General features: G+C 47.6%; 1 protein-coding gene across 3 annotated transcripts in view; it reads left to right on the forward strand.

Annotated features, from left to right (window-relative positions):
• Positions 1 to 20,265, forward strand: part of RUSC2 (RUN and SH3 domain containing 2) — a 53,699-nt gene that overhangs the window by 18,605 nt on the left and 14,829 nt on the right. For all 3 annotated transcript variants that reach the window (XM_064438472.1, XM_064438474.1, XM_064438473.1), the window contains exon 3: positions 17,879 to 19,854. In XM_064438472.1, coding sequence (XP_064294542.1) covers positions 17,985 to 19,854 — 1,870 coding nt within the window. In that variant the 5' untranslated portion in view covers positions 17,879 to 17,984. The remainder of the gene's footprint in view (positions 1 to 17,878; positions 19,855 to 20,265) is intronic.

Consider the following 20,265-nt stretch of genomic DNA (forward strand, 5'->3'; position numbering starts at 1 on the left):
GTAGATTTAATGGTAAATGTTTGGCAGAGCTGTAGAGGAACCATGAAGTGGAAGAGGCAGGTGTGAGGGGCATTGCAGAGCAGGGTGGTGTGGGTCAGAGACCAGTGGTAGAGGGCACAGGGGAAGAAATTCAGGGGTGACATTGTCGGAATTTAAATGTGTCATTTGTACTGTCATTCTCTAGCCCCTTGCTGTGTTTCCCAAGATGGTCAGTCCTGTATGCAGCCCCAAGGGGTTTGTGGAGGTGGGAACGATCCTCAGCACAGCCTTTTCTACAGCAGTTTTCTGAAGGAACCATTTTGCTGCTACAGGTTCTTAGCTGGTTGCTCTCTCTGCATCCTTATGGAGTGACAAGGCTCTCTGGCCCTTACACTTGGTGAAGGAGATAAACCCAAAATTTCAGTGCAGGGTGCCAGGTGGGAAGGAAAAGGCTTCCAGCAAAACCACAGAGCAGAGTGCGTTCTGCTCGCAGCTCTGTGATAATGTCCTGGAAGCACCATAGGGCTTCCTGAACTGCAGCTCCTTCTCATCCCTACCTTGCCCTGGGACCTGGGAACCCTCTCCAGATCTCTGTCCCATTCAGCCCCATGGGAGCAGGGTATGCTCTTGTAGGTGTGTACCACACTGCTGCAGAACAGATTCCTGCAGAAGCTTTGGCGGGGGGGTGGGGGTGGGGGTGGGGCGCGGTAACAACAGCACGTGTGTGTTTGTAGGTGCATCATGGGCCAGAGGACCGGATGTGCAACTGAACATATCTATACACGATACATGTACTTGTATTGGGATGTAGAAGAAAAATTGTGTATAGTTTGCGTGTACAATGATTGCCTAAAGGAATAAAAAGAAGGTGATACAGCCTCCTTCACTGTGTGGGATGGGAAAGCTCCCCAGGACATACAGGCTGTGCCTACCTAGTAGTTGCCACTCTTATAAGAACATCTGTTAAGAGGCGAGGGTGCACAGATAATCTCTGCCTTGAGATGCTTAAAAGATGGGCAAGAGCTTCTGGCGACTGGAGCTGACCGAAATGATTCACAGAAAGGAGATAAAATTGCTGCTGTGTGTCTTCCTTGCTGCATCAATGCAGAATGTTGGAGATAAATTGCAGCTGGATCTCTGGATCCAAGGGACCTGGACCAACATTGCAGAAAGTGCATGTGGCCCAGGAGAATATGCCATGGACTCAGGAACAGCCTGCCCATGGCTCCGTGTCTGAGGCAGTGATAGCAAACAAAAAAATATGAGTTCTCTGTCCCAGAGATCTTAATTGTTTTCCAGTGTGATGCTCCTGGTGAGTCAAGATCTCACTCTGGTATTATTCCTGATAGCCAGACAGTAGCCAACTTCTTGCATCCCCATTTAATTTATTTCCCAGTCTTATTCTTTTACAATGTTTTCTGAAAGCCTTATGTAGTACTAAGGGCAGGTTGATAAATCTAATTTGGGTCATTTTCCTGCCTCTTTCAGAACAGGTACAGACTTCACCTTTATTATTTGTCAGCCACACAGCTTCCCCTCCTTCCTCTCTTTCCTCATGGGTATTTTTATCAAAAGCCCTGTTGCTGGCTGCAATCATGCAACTACTCTTTCACTGGTCTGGGATCAAGACTATCTTGTCCCTCTGACTTGAGTGCATCCAACTTCTTGAATATGATTCCACTTCAAAAGCTCATTTCCTTTTCTGCACCCTCTTTCCTCTGTACCACCCAACTGGTCATCACCGCAGCTTCAATATTCTTGGCAAAACAGCACCAAAGATGCTGTTTTACTTGCCTCTAATATCCTTCTTGGTGTGGTTAGTCATTCAGGTTGGTCTTCCAATTTCCTCACTTTGCTTGGTGATTCCAGGTGTTATTTTTTTACTCTTGATGTACATTCAAAGTCTTTTCTGCAGTATTTCTCCAAGCTCTTTGTTCTTGTTGCTTTTATAACTGTTTTCCCTGATAGGCCAGAGATCTGCTTTTTAAAAATTAAGAAGTTTTCATTACAGATCTCTTTGCTTTTTACCCTTCTGCTTAATAGAAACTGGGTCTGCTTGAGATACTCAGATTCAAGCCACTTCTATATCATAGACACTGGGTGATAACTCGTCTCAGTAGGCACGGTTCTGATGGTTGAACCCAAGAAAAGCATACCAAAACTGAACAATGTGGATATCGCTGCAACTGGTTGACAAGTGAAGGATTGGAAGCAGAGGTGCCTCCCTGTCAGCTCTGGAATAACAGGACAGTACTGGACAAGAAGATTTTGTCCCTGTCTTTGTGGAAGCCATTGAAATCCAACTGGTAGAGGGAAAGCTCACTTCACAGAGTCACAGAACAGTAGGGGTTGGAAGGGCCCTCTGGAGATCATCTCGTCCAACCCCCCTGCTTGAGCAGGCACACCCAGAGCAGGGGGCACAGGAAGGCATCCAGGTGGGGTTTGAAAATCTCCAGAGAAAGGGGCTCCAAAACCTCTCTAGGCAGCCTGCAACTTGTCTGCTACCTGTGCTGCTTTATGGGAGGAGTCCTGATGTGGATAAAGGGCTTCTGAGAGTGCAGTCAATAAGGCCAAAAGAGCCAGAAGCCCACCCCATTCCAGAGCTATGTGAAAGGCTACAGGATAAGACTTCAAGGAGCTGAAGGAGCTTGGCTGGCAGGGGGTGAAATCCATAGCAGTGATTAATGACAGCTGCGTTGGTAACTAGCCTTAGCAGTGATTTGTCATGTTATCTGCTGAGCAGGTTTCCTGCATGTCCTAGCACTCATGTGAAAGTTGGTTACTTATCAAAGAAAGAGAAACAAGCTGTCAAAATGGCTCTGGGCCCTGATTCTGCTCCAGTTCTCTCTTCTGATGAAAATTTTTTTTAATGTTCATTTTCTGAAAGAAGTGGGTCAAAGTAAGGACATACCTGTTAAGATGAGCACAAGAGCAGGCACATCTGCAAACTCTTCCTTTCCCCAACATAGTTGTGTTGCAGCCTCAGGGTCATGCAGACAGTGTTTTTTTCTTTCTGGGCAAGGCTGCTGGTAGTCATATCAGCAGATAGTGGGGTGGAGGAGGACTGCAGCTGTTAACTCTTGTAAATGGGAGGAAGGCAGGAGGCAGAGCTGTAATGTAGGTGAGTGGCCACAATGCAGTTGATGGCAGCTTCTGGCTCAGGCTCACCCTCTGAGTTTGCTGGGAGAGAGATTATGTGTTGGTATTTGTGCAGTGCTGAGGGTGTGGGGCTGGCAGTACCTTTGAATGATAAATAATAAATATTTGAGTGATGGCAACAATGACTTTGTACTGACACTTGGCAAGTGATGGGAAACTGGCACAACCACCAAACTTGCTCTCTCCTCTAGTGCAAGATGTTCCCTGGAAGCAGACACTGAGTGCCACTGCCCTGTTGTGCTTTTTAGGCCAGTGGCACAGATATCTGAGAGTGATGAGAGCTACCAGTTCCTTCTGGCAAGAGGAGATTTTCTCCTCTGGGGGCTACAGGGGGTAAAAAAAACAGAGCCTGTAGGGAAGACGTTGGCAAATATACAGCAGATTTTCACCTGATACTTCCCGGGGACCCACTGTCACCTCTGTGACTAGACTATGCTCTGTTCTTGAGGAAGAGTGGGACACATGGGAAAGAGATGGGTATTGGACTGGGAAAGTCTGCCTTCCCCTTGTTTCCCAATTATGCAAGAAACTTGCTTGAGCATCTGTGGCCCTGGCAAGTGCTCAGGACCTCTCTTGCATACAAGTGCCAGACAAAAACCTGCATACGGTTGCAGGAAAGGGAGTTTTTCATCAGAACTCAAGTTGTGATGTGAGGTTTGAGCTGATGAGCTGCTTATCTGTGATGCAGTCAGCCCTAGGGAAAATTTGTTCTCCTGAGTGTCGACTGACACAGAGGCAGTTCAGCACCAATTAGATCATCTCTTTCAGCTCCTTTTGACCCACAGGGAATGGGCTCTTCAGGTGTTACTCTTTAAGGGAGCAGGGAACCCTTGCCCCCTAGATAGTTGGACTAATCTCATTAGTTTGCTTTAACCTCAGAACTGCACCTTATTCTTTGTAAACTGGCACCAGCTGCCATCACTTCTAGAAAAGTCTGACTTAAATGGTTTCAGTGGGCATGCTCTTCTCTATTCTGTCTGCCGGCATTGGTGCAGAAACAATTGCATGCTTACTTAGCTTCCTTTCACCTAGTAGGTCCAATTCACCTGAATTGTTTACCAGGCCACCTTCTTTTGGTCCCTCCCTGGGGTTCCCATGGTGAAAAGCAGGTATGTGTGCCTCATGCTGTGCATCTTCTGTGTAGCTTAGATATCATAGCTGTCCTCTCAGATGTCCTTCTCAGCAGGGAGAATGACCTGTCTCGACCATTGCGCCAGTGTAATCTACTGTTCTTAGTAGAGAGAGTAGTTCCAGAGCCTCCCTACATGGCATTTTTCCCTGTAGTCCCACCCTCAGACCTTCCCACTCAGGTGGTAGAGTCATAAGCCCATATATGAGAAGATGCAGTTGGAGATATAAATAATTCGTATCTCTGGTCCCAAGATATTGTTGGCCCACCCATTGTATCTTCCCTGTCTTTGCCTAATTCATTCAAATGATCAATACCTGGAGTGACACATCTGCTCTGGGGTTTGGCTTACTCTGGTTGACCTCTCCTTCACTGCTAGTTAGTATGTGGGTAGCTGCAGTCACTTCTAAAGGATTTCTTGCCTGATTGTGCTTTCTCATGAGCAGTGATTGTACCTTGACCCTTCAGAAGAACAGCAAGTGGATTTCAGCAAGCAGCTGAACTTAGCCATTTTCTACTGGCAACAAGCTGTACTCTCTTGTCCACAGTCAGTGGCATCTAACTTAACCTACTGCTGAGATGTATCTCCAGCTGCAGGTCATAGTGATTGAAACAGCCATTGAGAAGATCATCTTCTTACCCAGATGCCTCTTCCTGCTTTCAGCTTCATGTCATATTCCTCATTCTCATGTCTGCAGACACTTGCTATTTGTATTTATTGTATATATAAAGGACTCTGAAGGTGGTGATGACTTATTACAGTAAGCCTGATAGCCTTTTCATTCCTATGTGCTTCCCTTCCCTGTTTCCTCTTAGACTGGTTGTTTTTGGGGAAGGACTGGGTCACAGGATTAGTGAGGTAACATAGAGCACAGAGGGACCTCAGGCAGCTCTGGAGGCCTCTAGACCCCAGTACAGTATTGCTAGCCAGTTCATGGCACAATAACAGCGGAGTGGAGGAACTGCCAGAAACAGGTATGTCCCAGCACTGACAAGCAATGGCATGAGCGTGGTTAATGCGCAAAGGTGGAAACACTATAGTCACACATCATTGAGTTTATTTGGCTATGTCTTGTTGAGACACTGAAAGTACTCATTGACCCATTGGGGTTTCTGTTCTCTGTGCTTCTGTTGGTGACTTCGCATAAGCTTTAGAGGCCCCAGAGGATGTCTCCATCTCTGTAACCCAGACCTCTCCCAGGCTGTGCGCTACTGGTATGATTTGGTACTGCGTGGTGGAGAAACATCCCAGTCTGAAGCAATGTGTTTGTATTTGTCCTGGAGGCACTGAGAGGTGATTCTCCTCTGTACCAGAGCATGTTTGGCAGCCAGTGTTTTGGTCTACTGCCTTGTTGTCTGCTTTCCTCTTGGCATGAGTTGAAAATGAAACCCACAACAACTTCTTCGCCTGCCCATCGAAACGAAAGGGGAATCTTCATTCAGGAAGGCAAGCCACCAAACCTCACTGATTTAATGAGGCAAATTCAGCAGGGAAAATATCCTTCAGCCCAGGCCTTATTCAGACATTGAGGACCCTCCTATCTCTTGGGGGACCACAAAAAGAATTTTCATGGGGACATGGCAAACCTCTCCCCACAAATCCCTGCCAAGAATTTGTACAATTTGAAAGAGCAATGCCCCCAAAACCCACACTCCACAGACATCAAACAGAAACTTCTCAGAGAACAGATATGTAAGAAAAATCCCCTGGTTTCTTCTAGGCTAGTCTTGTTGCAAACCTTGAGTTTTTGAGCTTGATGCTATGTTATGTAAATGTGTGTAACAAAGGATAGTCACAAAAGTACATTTAGTCAGGTTCCAAATCATTAAATTGATTAAATTGATTCCAACATATTAAATTGATGTCGTTAAACTTCAAAAAGTACCTGGATGTCACCCTGGTCATAAGGAACATTATTTGGTGAACACCTACATATGAGTGTTAGGGTACATAACAAATGGAATGGAAAATTATGGTACAGAATCTTCTAATATTGATACCAAAAGCAAGGGACATCCCACTGTTTGTTGGGAAACTGTGTGCAATTAGTCACCCCAGCTCAGAAGCATGACTGCAGAGTTGGAGGGAATTGAGGAACTGCCCAGAAAACTGCACAAAGTCCTGGAAAACTCTCATAAAAGGAGAAACCGAATAAATGGGTATTATTTGTGTTAAATGGGAAACTGTAGGGTTTATAATAGGAAATAATGGACAGGATAGAGAAAGACAGTAATGATTTATATGCTGCCCTGCTTGTAATGTGGAATTATTCCCGGAAATTAAGGAGGATTATTTGAGACTGATAATAGGAATAATTTTCACATACTGTGATTAATTAGCCCATGAATCTTGCTGTCAAACTTCAAAGCCCAGCAATATTCCCAAATGGCTTGGCATTTGTGTGAATAAGACTACCTGGTGTATTTATAGTACATGTTCAGAAGTTGCAGAGTTTTGAAACCTCCTCGTTGAGTTGAGGCCCATCTCAGTGCAAGGGCTTAGGAGAGGTAAATTCTTCCTCATCACTTGTTGCAGGTACCTGTTATTTTCTCTGAGACATCTGGTAGAAAAAGGACACAAGAACTTCCAGAAATTAAGTGTCCAAATATGATCATGTCCTAGCTGAGAAGATCTGGGAGCCTACAGTCTTAAGGTGTCTACTCAGCTCTCTCAAACACCTTAAATTAGTGTGTTTACTTGGATGACTGCTCTGCTTCTAATCTCTCTGGTAGTCTTGGCATGTCCCCTGGGACTCTGACCTGCTCTTCCAGTACAGAGCCAAGGACCATCCCCATTTGCCCTCCTTTTTTTCTCCTAATGCATAGGTCTATGCATCCTCTGCAGCCCAGCAAGACTTTACCCAGCAGAAGACCTTGGTTAATCCAGGGTTATCAGATTTAGTTAGTTAGACCCTTAATGTTCTGTTGAGCCCAGACATTCCAAGCGTCTTGAGCTGTCTTGTGGAGTGATATCCTAAAATAAACTGTCCCAAATAGAGCTTTACAAGTTGAGTTTGGTTTGGGTTGCCAGTCCCTGCAAGGGCTTAGTTTCTTCTCTCAGGAAAAAAAAAGTGTGTGTAATCATTAGGATTGCCTGGTCTGCTTCATAAGTATTTTATTATGGATCTGGCTTGCCTTTTGTTAGTTCTGTTGCATGGAAAATATTCTGTTACATAAACTGATGCTGTGGTTTCATCCAGATCCTCTGAGTTCTGCCTTGCTGCTGGCCATGTGAACATACAAACACACCCACACATCATGAGGGCACTTGGAGAGAGGTTGGTGACCAGACTGGGTTTCTGGGAATACTTTTGTATGTGAGCCAAATGAAAAGCTTTGGACTGCTCAGAGGGGTGGCAAATGTAGTGGAAAATATGATACTGTCCCTGCCCTAGCCCAGGGGCAAGCAGTGAAGTTAAATGCCTGTATGTTCAAAAGGACATTTGGCAACATCAAATTTTGGTTCAAAATGGCATGTGATTTGGTGCAGAACACACTGGTTCAGGAATTTACAAGCCCTAAAAGTTGCAAGTATTCAGGAAAAAAAAAAAAAGAGACAGTCTATAAGATATATAGCACTGTGACTGTATAGGGTCCTAACTTTCCATGGGCAGGTTATGAAACCCGCTCTAGATGTGAACTGTTCCCATATGGAGGAGGCTGCTTGTGGCTGGGGGGGCAGAGTAGAGAAGCTGGCCACAGATTTGCCGGCTTTGGGATTATTACACCTCATGCAGAGCATCTGAACTCTAATGGCAAGGGAGGAGGACAGGGCTTCAACCTTGTTTCAGTCCACAGGCGCCTGTGTTCTTGTGCTAAAATCAAGACTTCCAGTAGCAGTTGATCCGTGAAGACTAAATATGTTCATCTGTCCACTACAACTTTCTCCTCCCTCTACTTCTGAGCCAGTGGCAACAGTTGCCCTTGATTTTCTGTTTCTTGAGAAAGCATTCATGACTGATAGACTTGTTTTGGCCAGGGAGGTCATATCAAGATCTGCTATGGAGTGCAAAGAGTGTTTTCTAATCTTGCACAGTCTTGCTATGGTCCAAAGATTTGCTCCCAGTTCAGAACTTGTCCCATCATCTTAGGAATCATTCTGCCTTTTTTATCACCCACCTGAATTCTGCTGAAATGAGATTCAGATGGCATTTGGACTTCATTAAAGAGGATCTATTTGGCCAGAGGACCTGGCCAAAGAAGGGTCAAGAAATGCACAGTCTTAACAGTAACTGGGCAAATTTGCTTTTCAAACCTGAGTGCTACAGGCTCTTTTCCTCCAGCTACCTTCAAGGTATTGCAAAATCCCGCCTGTGGTCTAAAAGCAGTGGATATCAGCAGCAAAAGTGTATGTGGTCCTGACGTCCTTTAGAGAGCAGGATAAAATTGATGCATTAGTCTCATCAGATGCTGCCTTTATTGGGCTGTTACTCAGCCTTTTTGCTTTGTAGCATGCTGTCATCCCCAAATCAGGGCGCTGCCAGCGTCCAGACCATTTAACTGCTTCTTGCATATTCCTGCTTTTGAGAGACAGAAAATTTCTTCCTGTGGATCCAGTTATTGCTTCTGGTCTTGGCAGGACTTCCTAGAGCTAGGGAGTATTAAAGTTTCCTGCAGCCTTAGCAGGAGTCAGCTCTTGGACATAGCTGCTGTTTGTAAAAACATTTAGATGTGCACTGTGAAGAGGAACATCTAATAAAACCAGGCTGCTGCTGGGATGTTTTCTTTTTGTGCTTGATTTTGGAGCTCCTGATCTGGTTGCACACAGTGTGTATTAAATTCCATGTAGGATAGCACCATTTGAAAATAGTACAGCCCTGCAGAGGCAGGCATTCTGGCTGTCTGGCAGAACCGATGCCCGTCACTGCTAGATAATGCCATACCTGCATTGCTTCTCCTATTCACTGGGACGTGGCTACCGAGATCTGGTAGCTAACCATTGCACTACCACTGTGTTCAAGTCTGAAAATAATTCTGCTGGGGCTTTTTGACATCTCTATCTGCTTTACAGTGGCTTGTTGGTGGTATTTCAGTTATTTCAAGAACTTGGCCTTGCTGTGGTTTTACTTCACTCTCCCACAGCCACCTTTGCTGCCTGTTCTGCTTTTGCTGTCTTGCTGCGTAGGGTTGTACATCTGTAATTTTCCATCCCAGAAATGTTTGTTTTTCACTTGATAGTGATTCCTACATATGTGGAGCTCTGGGCTGAAGAGGCAGTAAACATGATTTTACAGACTCTCTAACTGAGTTATCTTAAGACTGAGTTCCTTATTTGTCAGACTTTCTCCAGTGATCACTGATGCTTTTGACTTGCAGGGAGGGTTCAGGATTGTTTTGCAGCTGTGATTCCTGCAAGGGCTGGGGTCTGGACAGAAGTACAATGCCAGTTTAATCTCGATGGAGAGGAAGCAATAGTGAAGATACACAGCTGTGCGGTGGCTGGAGTCTATATGGGTATGCTGACCTGTATGGCAGCGAGACCTTATTCACTGTGAAGACAGACCTTTGTCCCTTTCAGGTCTTAGCTCACCTCTTTTCCCCAAGTCATAAAGGTGATAGGAGATCTAGAACTACTTAGGATGGAGTTGTCCTTGTGTGCTTTTTGCATGCTTTTTCTTTGTGCAGATGAAACTTGCTTCTGAAATTATCCTCCTATGAGGCAGAGCCTCTCCTTTGCCATAGTCTGGGCAAGACCAAGTTCTCTGAAGACAGATTCCAGTAAATGTTAGGGAGGAATTTTAAATGTTAGGTGAGGTCCTGGGGGTCCAGTGGTAGTGATTCATGACCTCTCATTGGAAGGTCTTTCCGAAGTATAATAACTCTAGGGATGCTTCAGATCCCCAGCAACCCCTGAAATCCCCAGTGTTGTTGAGAGCACCTCCATCTGTACAAAGCATCCATGCCCTCTCCATCTCTTGCTGTCATGTCAGACGCCTTTGCCCCTGCAGTGCACACCTGAGCAAAAATGGCTGCTCATTCACCATTGTGTGTAGCCATATAACAGGCTTCGGGAGCAGTTTTGCCATTTTGTATGCCTTCAGGCATAGGCCAGAGAGACGGCTTTGATTCACAAAGCTGCTCTGAGTTTGATGCCCGACTCCCTCAGCAGGATGCTTTATTTCCTGCCCTCCCGTGGCTATTGTGGTGGAGTTTTGAGCTCACAGCTCCCAGGCATAGAAGCTGGTGAGAAAACCTTCAGTCTGCAGTTTGGCTGGCTTTGAATCTGGTTTGCAACTGCTGGCTGTGGTTTTGTCACTACTCAGCCACAGCCTCTGGTTCCTTGGATCCTCAGTCGGGCAGGTCTGTAAAAGGAGCATGTTCACGAGGCAGCCAGCTGACAGCCCTGCTTTGCAGCTAAACCCTGGCCAAAGCTGAGCAGCTGAGGAGTTAAGCTTGCCGTCTTCAGCTACAGATTCTGCCCAGCAATTTCATTTGGTTATAGGATTTTTAACTTTCTGTGTGAATTCTTGAGTGCTCTGGGAGCTTTGCAGCAACCAGGCTCCAGCACCCAGGCAGATCAGTGTTTCAGAAAGGAATTGTGTAATTTCTGCTCTTGTAAGGTCTTCAGCATGTTTTCAGAGTGCTCAGGCAGGAAGATGCCATAGAAGCACGGTCCCTCCTCCTGCTGCTGCTGCTACTAGAGTGTCTGTGATAAGAAAGGATTTACTGAGTCTGCAGATTAATTCAGCAGCAATTTCGGTGTGATGTTAACAGCTAGAAACATCGGAGTCTTTTTCTCCTCTGTGGATTTGCATATAGTAATTAGGGGCATATGTGGTGGGGGCTGGGACAGAGGACAGCCAGTAGGGAGAAGGAGGAGCAGGTTCCAGCCCAGATCACCTCAGTGGATGCTTGTGAGTCACAGCCTATAAGTGGCTCCTGCGGAGCGCCACATGCCAGATGATGAGTCATGGAGCAAAAGAGCACAGAAATGGGAGAAACTGGTTTGGTCACTGTCTGGCTCCCGTGTTAGCTGGTATAGATTTGCTGCTTGAGCTGCTTCTGATGTCTTCTGTAACTCAGAATGCCCAAAGCAGCTGGGGCCTCTTTTCCTCTGACTGGGAGGCGGTACCTGCCCATGCTAGGCAGGAATACACACACTACCTATTGCTTATTTTCATCACACACACCCTCTCATCTCTGCTGGCAAGCCCCTCATTCCTGACCTGCGCAGCTCCTTGCTGCTCTGTGTGCAAAGGCTGTGATTGATTGTCACGTGCTGCAGTTTCCATTTTGGACACATCATAATCCTATATAGATCTGGGATACAGTGATACATTAATCATGGGCTTAGCTAGGCTGTCCTGAAAACTGCTGGAAAAAGCCTTTGCCTAGGCAGCACCTTGTTGTAGGATGAAAAGATGTGTTCTTTTCAGGAATCACTGTTTGATCAGGACCACAAGAGGGAACAGCCTGAGCTGAGGCAGAAATTTGGAAAGTATTTAGTCTTTCCGTCTTGCTGCAGCCCCCTTTAAACACTGAGTACTGGAATATTCATGCTGGGACCAGGTAGACCACCCTCACTATGCTCCCTCTTCCTGGAGGCAGGGAAGGAGGGCTGGAGGTTTCAGATAAGTCAAGCAGCTGGTATTTCCTTTTATACTTTTTCTTATTAAATGTGCTGACTGATTTACTAAAGCATTTAATGAAGGTGTGAATTTGGTAGAGATGTATTAGCTGGTGAGAAATGAACGGACATCCAAACAAACACCACTAGCTAGTCCCACCCTACAACAACCTACAGCTTACTGAGCCCTCACCTCCACGCTCTTCTTACTCACCCCAATGGTTCAGCCCCTTCCCAAGCCACTCATCCTGTGCCCCTTGCCCCATCCTCTTCATCGATGCTGCTCGCTGAATGCCCTCCAGCTTGCTGGAATTTTCCTGTTCTTCTTTCTTTGCTTTTTTTAAATATTTTTTAGAGCCGGTCAGTACTTTCTGGCAGCTTTTGGAGTGGCAAAGCTGGGGCAGGGACAAACTGCATTACTAGGTTCCTGGAAACTGGTGCTGGAACCAGTGAGCCCTGAGATCCCCCATGCTGTCTGAAGAGTGGCTTTCAATTCTGATTCATCTCCCAGCCCTTTTGCCTGGAGGTAGACTTACAGGGAGTAAACTGAATATATTTCTCCCTGTGGAGCAAAGAGAAGTCTGTATTCTGCTCCTGTCTGCAAGCTCACACAAACCGTTGCTTTTTGCAGTGTTTGTGCTCATGCTTGTTTTGTAGAGCTGTGTGTTTTCTTCAGGCATGTTAATGCAAATCCTCTGTAGGAGTCAGGGATTCACATGGAACAACCCTCAAAGAACAAACAGCTCCAATACAAAGGGATTTTTGCTGGTTCATCGATGAAACTGAATGCCCAGCTTTTAACCCTGTTTTTCCATCTTTCACCCTTGAGTGACATGGTAGATCTTTGTCCGTCTGAGGAAGGTGATGACAGTGAAACCATAGCCATTCAGAAAGAGGAAGCAAGAACCCTCACAGTTAAAGGTTTCCACTGGGCATGCAATTTCATAGATGAAGCAACTGAGATTTGTAGAAACAGTAATCTGTTCAGAAAAGCCAGCCTCCAAAATGCTGGCATCTTCTCCAGCTGACAGTTCTGATGATCCTGCTCCTGCCTCTTCATCCTCTGTGCTATATGTGCAATCTTTTTGCATTTAAATGACATTTATTTCTTAAACATCTGTATGCCTCACTCAGTATTGCATCACATTTTATGAGGAAACTTGTGTCGCTGTCTGTTGAACTCAGTTGCCCCGCATGTGCTGCTGAGAGTGCTGAGCAGAGTGGGGCATTAAGCAATCAGCGATGGAACTCCAAAATGTGGCCGGAACAGTAACAGATAGTGAGGTATGCCTGGAGGTATGTGACCAACACACCTAATGCATCAGCACTTGGAAGTGAGGCTGGTGTTTGTACCAGAGCCCTCTGATTGAAGCAGGCCAGTTTGGAGCCAGCTCTGATGGCTTTTGCATCTTCTCAGTAATGTTGCAGAGGCAGGAGGTTGTAATCCAGAAGCTACAGAGCTGCACTGACCACCCTTAAATCAGCAGACTGTCCTCAGTCTTTGAGGGTAGAACGGAGGAGGAATTTGGAGGCCTCTAGGTGATGCTCAGCAAGGACTTACAAGGCATGAGGTGCAGAGCTTGAAGGGCTCAGCTCTGCAAGGTGCTGCATGCCCTTGTTATCTGCAGCATGCTTCCTGCTTTCTAAAGTGCAGACACGGCTTGGCAGGTGGCTCTCAGATCAGTGCTGAACCATCCTTTGTTGCTCAACACTCCTTCTCCCACTACTTACCCAGAGCTTTGCTGCAGCTCACAAGTTTTTGCCATGGACATAGAGGTACGAGTATTGATAAGCAATTCCACACCACATCATAGGTGCTCACAAAAAGCTATCCTTCTCTGCTCTGTATTAGCTTGGCTGGAGTGAAGCCTCACAGGTAATTAAATGTCTGGCCCTCACCTTTGCCAAGTGACCCTTAGCACCTCAAGGAAGAGCTGACTGAATAAACAACCCATATCTCCCATGTAGCAGCAGGTGGTATCATTATGGAGAAGGTAAAAAAATTCGACATTTGCAGAGAAAATGCTGTTCTATTGATGTGTTTAAAGGCATGGTGCTCCCTGTGTATGCCCCTGCCTTGCACTGCCACACGCACTTTTCTGGACAGGGATCGTTGCTGGATGCTGTGTTTGCTATTGTTTGTGTAGGATTGAGTGGGATTCAGCACATTGTGGGCTTGTACTATTGCAAATGATAAATAAGAATGAACTGATTTGGTAAAAAGTGTTCAGGTACAGGCTGCTACCCCCATATCTGAAAACTTCCCCTTGCAAAGGGGTATGAAGGCTTTACAAAGAGCTGATCAAAGCCAGCAGAATCTGAAACTAGTCTGCATGCTGGATTTTGTGCTCCAGTGTCAATCCCAGCCTCCCAGACCCTGAACAGAAGAGGGAGCATCCTTCTACAGTCTTCCAGAATCAGGGAGGGAGAGCCAAGCGATGATATGGACAGGGAGGATGCTGTGGTGTTGGAAACTGAAAAATCCCTGCACTGGCTCTGCCACTGCCAACCTCCCTGCACCCCTGAGACAGGAGGAAGCCAGGAGAGGTGTTCCAAGGGAGAAAGGGGTATCTAGGGCATAAAAAAAGGTCATGCATATCCCTAGGGAAGCTGTCAGAATGGCTCCCAGCAGGAGCTGGATGCATGCCACCTGTGATGTTGGACCTTGGAGCCTTGTGCCAGGAGCCTGCTGTGGGTGCAGGCAGAGTGGGCATCCGTCTGCTGCAGCATCTGTGACAGCCAGTGAATCACAGTCCACCCAGGGAGCCTGTGCTGCCACTGAAACCAAATAGCTTGGCAGAATTGCATGTTGCAGCTAGGGCTCCAGAGAGACAGCTGGGAAATGGCTGTGTGTCAGCTCTCTTGACATTTTGCTGTCAAATGTCAAAGTGTGCCTGTGCAAGCCTTGTCCTCCCACAGCGGCATCTGCACCAAAGTGAAGTGCATGTTGCTCAGCAGGGCTTGTCAGTAGATCAGTGCTGGTGCTAGGAGCCAGCTCCACACAGCCATTTCCCAGAGACCGCAGAGACCTGGTGCTTCAGCAGTAGTGTGCTGTTATCACTGCCCGTATCCTTAAAACGATGATTTTCAAGTTGGCTGCATTGTGGCAACACTTAAAATATAGCAAAGCCTTACGGGGAGACATGATCTAACTGTTACAATCAGCTACAAAGGCAGTAACAAGGTCAGATAGGCACTGGGGGATCAGCTTTTTTTCCCCACAGTGCTGGGGTGGGGAGACAGGATAAATAGGGGCTCCTGCTGCTACATGTACCATCAGTAGTGTGCAAGGTCAAAAACAGGGCATGAACACTGCCCCAGCAGTTGATCACCACTTTCAGCATGTGTGTGTGCACGCTAGGCACAGAGCCAGGAGCTCCTGTTACCCATGGTGGTTCTAGAAAAATGTGATCTTGGGAATCCCTGATGTGAAAGATCTTGTCCCAGGAACTGGGCTGAAGAGACTCCTTCCTTGCAGCAGCTGTGGGAAAGAAGCCAGGGACTTGTAAGACAGAGGAATCACTGAAAGGGGAGTGAAGGGTGACATAGGCATTAGGAAGACTATAGGTGGGGGGGATCTTAGGAGTCCAGCTGGATGGGTTCAAGTGGTCCAGGTGGCCTCTTTACTTCAGATCCTGATCCTGGGTGAAACATCCCAGCAGAATCAGACACGAGGGTGAGTGTGTCCCTCCTGTAGTTCTCATGATGATCTCTGGTAGAGTCTACCAGAAGGCTTGTCTGGTTGCTAACAGTGGTGTTCACATTAACTTTTACATTATTGTGTGTTTACTGTAAACACTAGGTCCATTTCCATCTTTGTATTTTTTTTCCTGCCAGCATCATCCTGTGTCTGTGAGAATCACTGCTATGCGTGGGAGGAAAGTACTTCTTTTGATATTTTTTTTAGCATCTTTTAACTGCTATTCATACATCATGAAGCTGAAAGAACTGAAGTTCCTGATCTTTCTATGGAGCTGTCTCATTGCTTGGGCTGTTGTTTGAACTACACTAATCCCACATTTCTCAATTTGCCTCCTGGGTTTCAGTGTACCTTTGCAGCTCTGCTCCAAATCCATTATCATCCCATAGTCACAAATACAGGGGGAATGTAGGCAAAGACAGATATTGTGAATGCCACTTTCTGGTGTCTGATGGTCAGTGGTCACAGCAGAGCCAGGGTCCTGAAGTCTGGAGCAGGATCACAGTGTGCGGTGTCAGGGTGCTGTGAGCACTGAGGATGCCTGGATGAGATATGGGATGTGCATTGCTGGCCAAGGGTGTTTAGGCAAGGGTGTTCAGAAAAAGTGGGGGATCTATGAGAGCACTAGGTAATTTTCTGATCCCTCAGGGTTATCCTGGATTGTTGTTGTCTTTTGTGGATTATCTCTCTCCTTGCTGCCTTAGCTGTCCTCCCATGCACCTCTCTGTGCTGGCTTCTCTGATGTGTGAAGCGAAGGCAAGAGGGAAAACCCTTCCAGACTGTCCTGGAGGCGATAGCAGGTTGGACCTCTGGGTTAGATGGGGAAGGAGGAATGAATATGTTCTTTGCTTTCCCATATCTAATGCTGGTGAACATCTTCCTCTAGCTTTATGACAACCTGCTATTTACTGAACACTGAGGGAGTGGGGCTCAGTGCCCTGCCTGTATGGCTTCTGGGACTGTGGGCTGTGGCAGTCATGCTGTTGCAAAGTGCAGCTGGTAATAAGATTAGCAGATAAATGCCACAGATAATGTGTCAGTTTCAAAGAACTGTGAACTGGGCGCCCCAGACTGCAAGAGAAACCAATTTGAGCTCAGGCTTAACCATCAGCACAAGGTCAGCAGAAGGCAATGTGCTATATGGGACCCGTTTAACCATCACCAGTGGCTCCCCTGTGGCCTCGCTGAAATCATCTGCTCCTTCTCCCATGAGAGGCCCTTGTATGCATAAGTAGTTGCATACTTTGGCATTCATCCCTGGCACCATTAAAAAATCTCAGGACCTCATAGGCGTTCCTGGATTTTGGAGAAGGATGGTGGTTGCTGCTTTCCTGATCCAGTTTGTTCTTGCTTTCCAGTCTCACCCTGGACTTGTGTCTCTCTAACGTTGCAAGGTCTGGCAGTGCTGTTCAGTGTTTGGTTCTTAAAGTTCCAGGTACCTACAGGCAGGCAAAGGCATTGAATCCAGTGCGAGAAGTTGGACTCCTCTCATCAGGGTGCAGTCTGAAGTGCAGACCCCGTGCCGTCTGCATGTTTTTCTGTGAGCACACAGTGCCATCCACAGTAAGGTCTTCATGTGGCCCAAAGCCCTTTGGCTACTTGAGCGAAATCAGTAGCTCACTTCAGATAAGTTCACGAGGGGTCAGCTGGAAGCACAAGTGTTGTTCCAGGAGTCTGCAGGGAGGGAAACATGTTTGTCTTATGTTGTGAAGCTTCCCCTGAAGGACAGCTCAGGAGGACCTTGTGCTTGGGTACTTGTGCTGACAAGGACCAGTCTGTTCAGTCCGTGTCAGCTGTTGCGGTTTAGCGGCAGCTCAGCCCCACACAGCCGCTCGCTCACTGCCCCGCCGGCAGATGGGGGAGAGAATCAGAAGGGTAACGCTCCTGGGTTGGGATAAGAACAGTTCAATAATTAAAATAGAAAAACCAACATCAAAAATGCAATGGAAAGGAAAACAAGAGGCGCCAAACCCGGGGAGAGGGAGAAGGGGGACGAACCACCAAAACAAACCCCAGGCGCCGCAGCCCCTCCCCCAGCCGCCACTGCCCCCCCTTAACGTACTGGTCACGGTGTCACGTGGTACGGAATGAACCTGCCATTGGCCAGTCGGGGCCAGCCGCCCCCGCCACGGCCCCGCCCCTCCCAGCCCCCCCCCCCCCCACCACCACGCGGCAGAGCGCGGGAAGCTGGAAAGGCAGCCGCCCCCCCGCGGTGGGGAGAATTAACCCCTTCTCAGCCAAAACCAGCACAGCAGCACCTGGCATCTTTATTCAAACCAAGGATGCTTTAAAGAGTCACTGCCTTTCCTGAGAGGTGACTTCCTTTGTGCTCTTATCTCTCTAGGTATCTGAATTCCCCATGACAAGTGTCCTACCTGCCTCTTACGTGCAGCCCTACCTGTCCATGGGTAGCACCAGCTTAACTGATGTCCTGAAGATCATTCCTCATCATGGATAGTCCACCCAAACTGACTGGTGAGACGCTGATTGTCCATCACATTCCCCTGGTGCATTGCCAGGTCCCTGATAGACAGTGCTGCTCCGTGAGCAAAAGGACCAACCCCTTCTGCCAGCCAGAGCTCAGCATTACACGGGCCTCTGCCCTTCCAGACAGAGACCTTTCACAGACTGACTCCTTGGTGTACAGCAGCTTTCTCCAGACCTCCGAAACTTCAGCAGAGGACTCAGACAACAAAGAAGGCAAACTGAGGGATTTGATTGTCCCTAGTGTCAGTAAGCGACAAAACCCTTTCCTGCTGAGTGAGGGCGAAGACCTCAGCATCTTTGGGGATGAGTTGGGTCAAAAATCTTTTCACCTTCACAACTCACTTGTGGCTGGCAAACCTCCGTTTCATCTGCATGAGCTGTCCTTGCCCCCTTTCCACCTCCACGACTCCAATCACATTGTGAAATCCTGGAATATGGCCAGCCGGTCTGGTGTGGTAGACGGGCAAGAGGACAAAATCAGCAGTGACGACATCCAGAAGAGGAACAACGTGAACCGGTGCCAACAGGCCTCAGAACGTATGGAGCTGGATGAATGCAGCTGCCATCGCGGCAGCTCCTCTAGCTTCTCCTTTGATGGTGGTGACCAGGAGTGGAACCAGAACACAGGTGAATTGCTGAGGAATCAGGATGCCCTGCACAGCCGGACATGCAACTGTTCCAGCTCGGAGCTCCAGCGCTGTCGCTGCTACAGTTCATCAAGTCAGTCTGAAGTGACTGACCAGCAGATGGGCTACATCAGTGACTCTTCCTGCAACAGCTCCGATGGGGTGCTGGTGAACTTCAGTGCTCTCTACAACAAAATGAATGGGCATTCTCGATCTAACCTGAATTCAGCCAGCCTGTCCTGTGACTCTTCCTTCTGCAGCCACTCAGACACAGGAGCTTTTTACCTGGATTTGCATTCATCACCCACAGAATCCAAGATGTCTTGTGAGTCGCATCACCCAGAGAGTTCGGGGAAGGTATGTGGGTGTCAACACTCCTCCTCACCTGTCCTGGATGCTAACTGCAACTCATACCACCTCCACTGTGAGCCTTGCACTTCAGAGAGCTCAGACCTCACTGCCTGCTTCCAGAGCCAAGCACGGCTCGTTGTGGCTACTCAAAATTATTATAAGTTAGTCACATGTGACTTGTCTTCCCAGTCATCCCCCAGCCCGGCAGGATCTTCCATAACTAGCTGCTCGGAAGACCATACCAAAGGTAGCCCAGCCCAGCCCACTGAATACTATCTGTTTAGAAGGCCTGACCTGAGACAAGAAGAAAGCAATGTGGAGTGCAGTGAAGAAGAGACAAAGGGAGAAGCCACCCAGAACATGATTGAGGGTCAGGTCTATGTGAATGTGTCACCACCTAACCTCAACGCAAGCCGGCAGCGCTCCAGGAGCTATGATCAGAACCTGGACAGGAGTCCCAGCAGCCGGCTGGGCTCCTTGGAGCGCATGGTGAGCTGTCCAGTCAAGCTGAGTGAAAGTCCAGCAATACCCATCCAGAGTTCCCCCCCAAAGAGAGTGACATCTTTTGCTGAACTGGCTAAAGGCAGGAAAAAGAATGGCACTTCCCCACCACTCCGGTCCAGTGGGGATTCCTCCTTGGAGTTCTCCCCTATCCCTGAGACACAGCGGGATTGCCCAACCTTCCTTGAAGAAAGAGCTCGCCGCAGCCAGAGTCTTCCACCCATGCCCTTCATCCATGGCCTGAACCGGAGCTGCGAGGGGTTCTGTTTAAATCATGCTTTTGGGGACAGCCAGGCTTTGTGTTCCACCAAAGACTCGGTCTCCAGTGAGAAGGTCCCCGGTGGGCATGGGGCAGGTGAGCAATCCTCTCTCTCTCCCTGCTGACAGAGGCAGATGCCAGCTTCTCAGGTGGCTTTGCCAGTGGCCATGGACTGAGAGATATTAGAGCCTGAGCAGATGGTAAGGAGCCAAGCTAGGCCGAATGGAGAAGTAAAAAGAAAGGCTGCTCTTTGGGACATGAGTGGAGCAGCAGAGGAACCAGCATGGTGATAGAAGACCAGTGTCTGTGCCGTTTGTTTCCTGGTCTACCACTCCCTGGGACAAAGCCCCCTGCTCTGCTGATTTCAGACCCAGATCAGTGCAAATGTCTTGTCCTTGTATTTCTGAAGCCTCTTGAGATTCTTTGCAAACCTCTCATATTGCATAAGGGAGGACATGGCATTAGCACTAAGGGTCTGTGCAGCTTGGAGGATTGTCTCCCTTCCAG

This window comes from Phalacrocorax carbo, chromosome Z (assembly GCF_963921805.1).
Source record: "Phalacrocorax carbo chromosome Z, bPhaCar2.1, whole genome shotgun sequence".
Taxonomy (NCBI): Eukaryota; Metazoa; Chordata; class Aves; order Suliformes; family Phalacrocoracidae; genus Phalacrocorax; species Phalacrocorax carbo.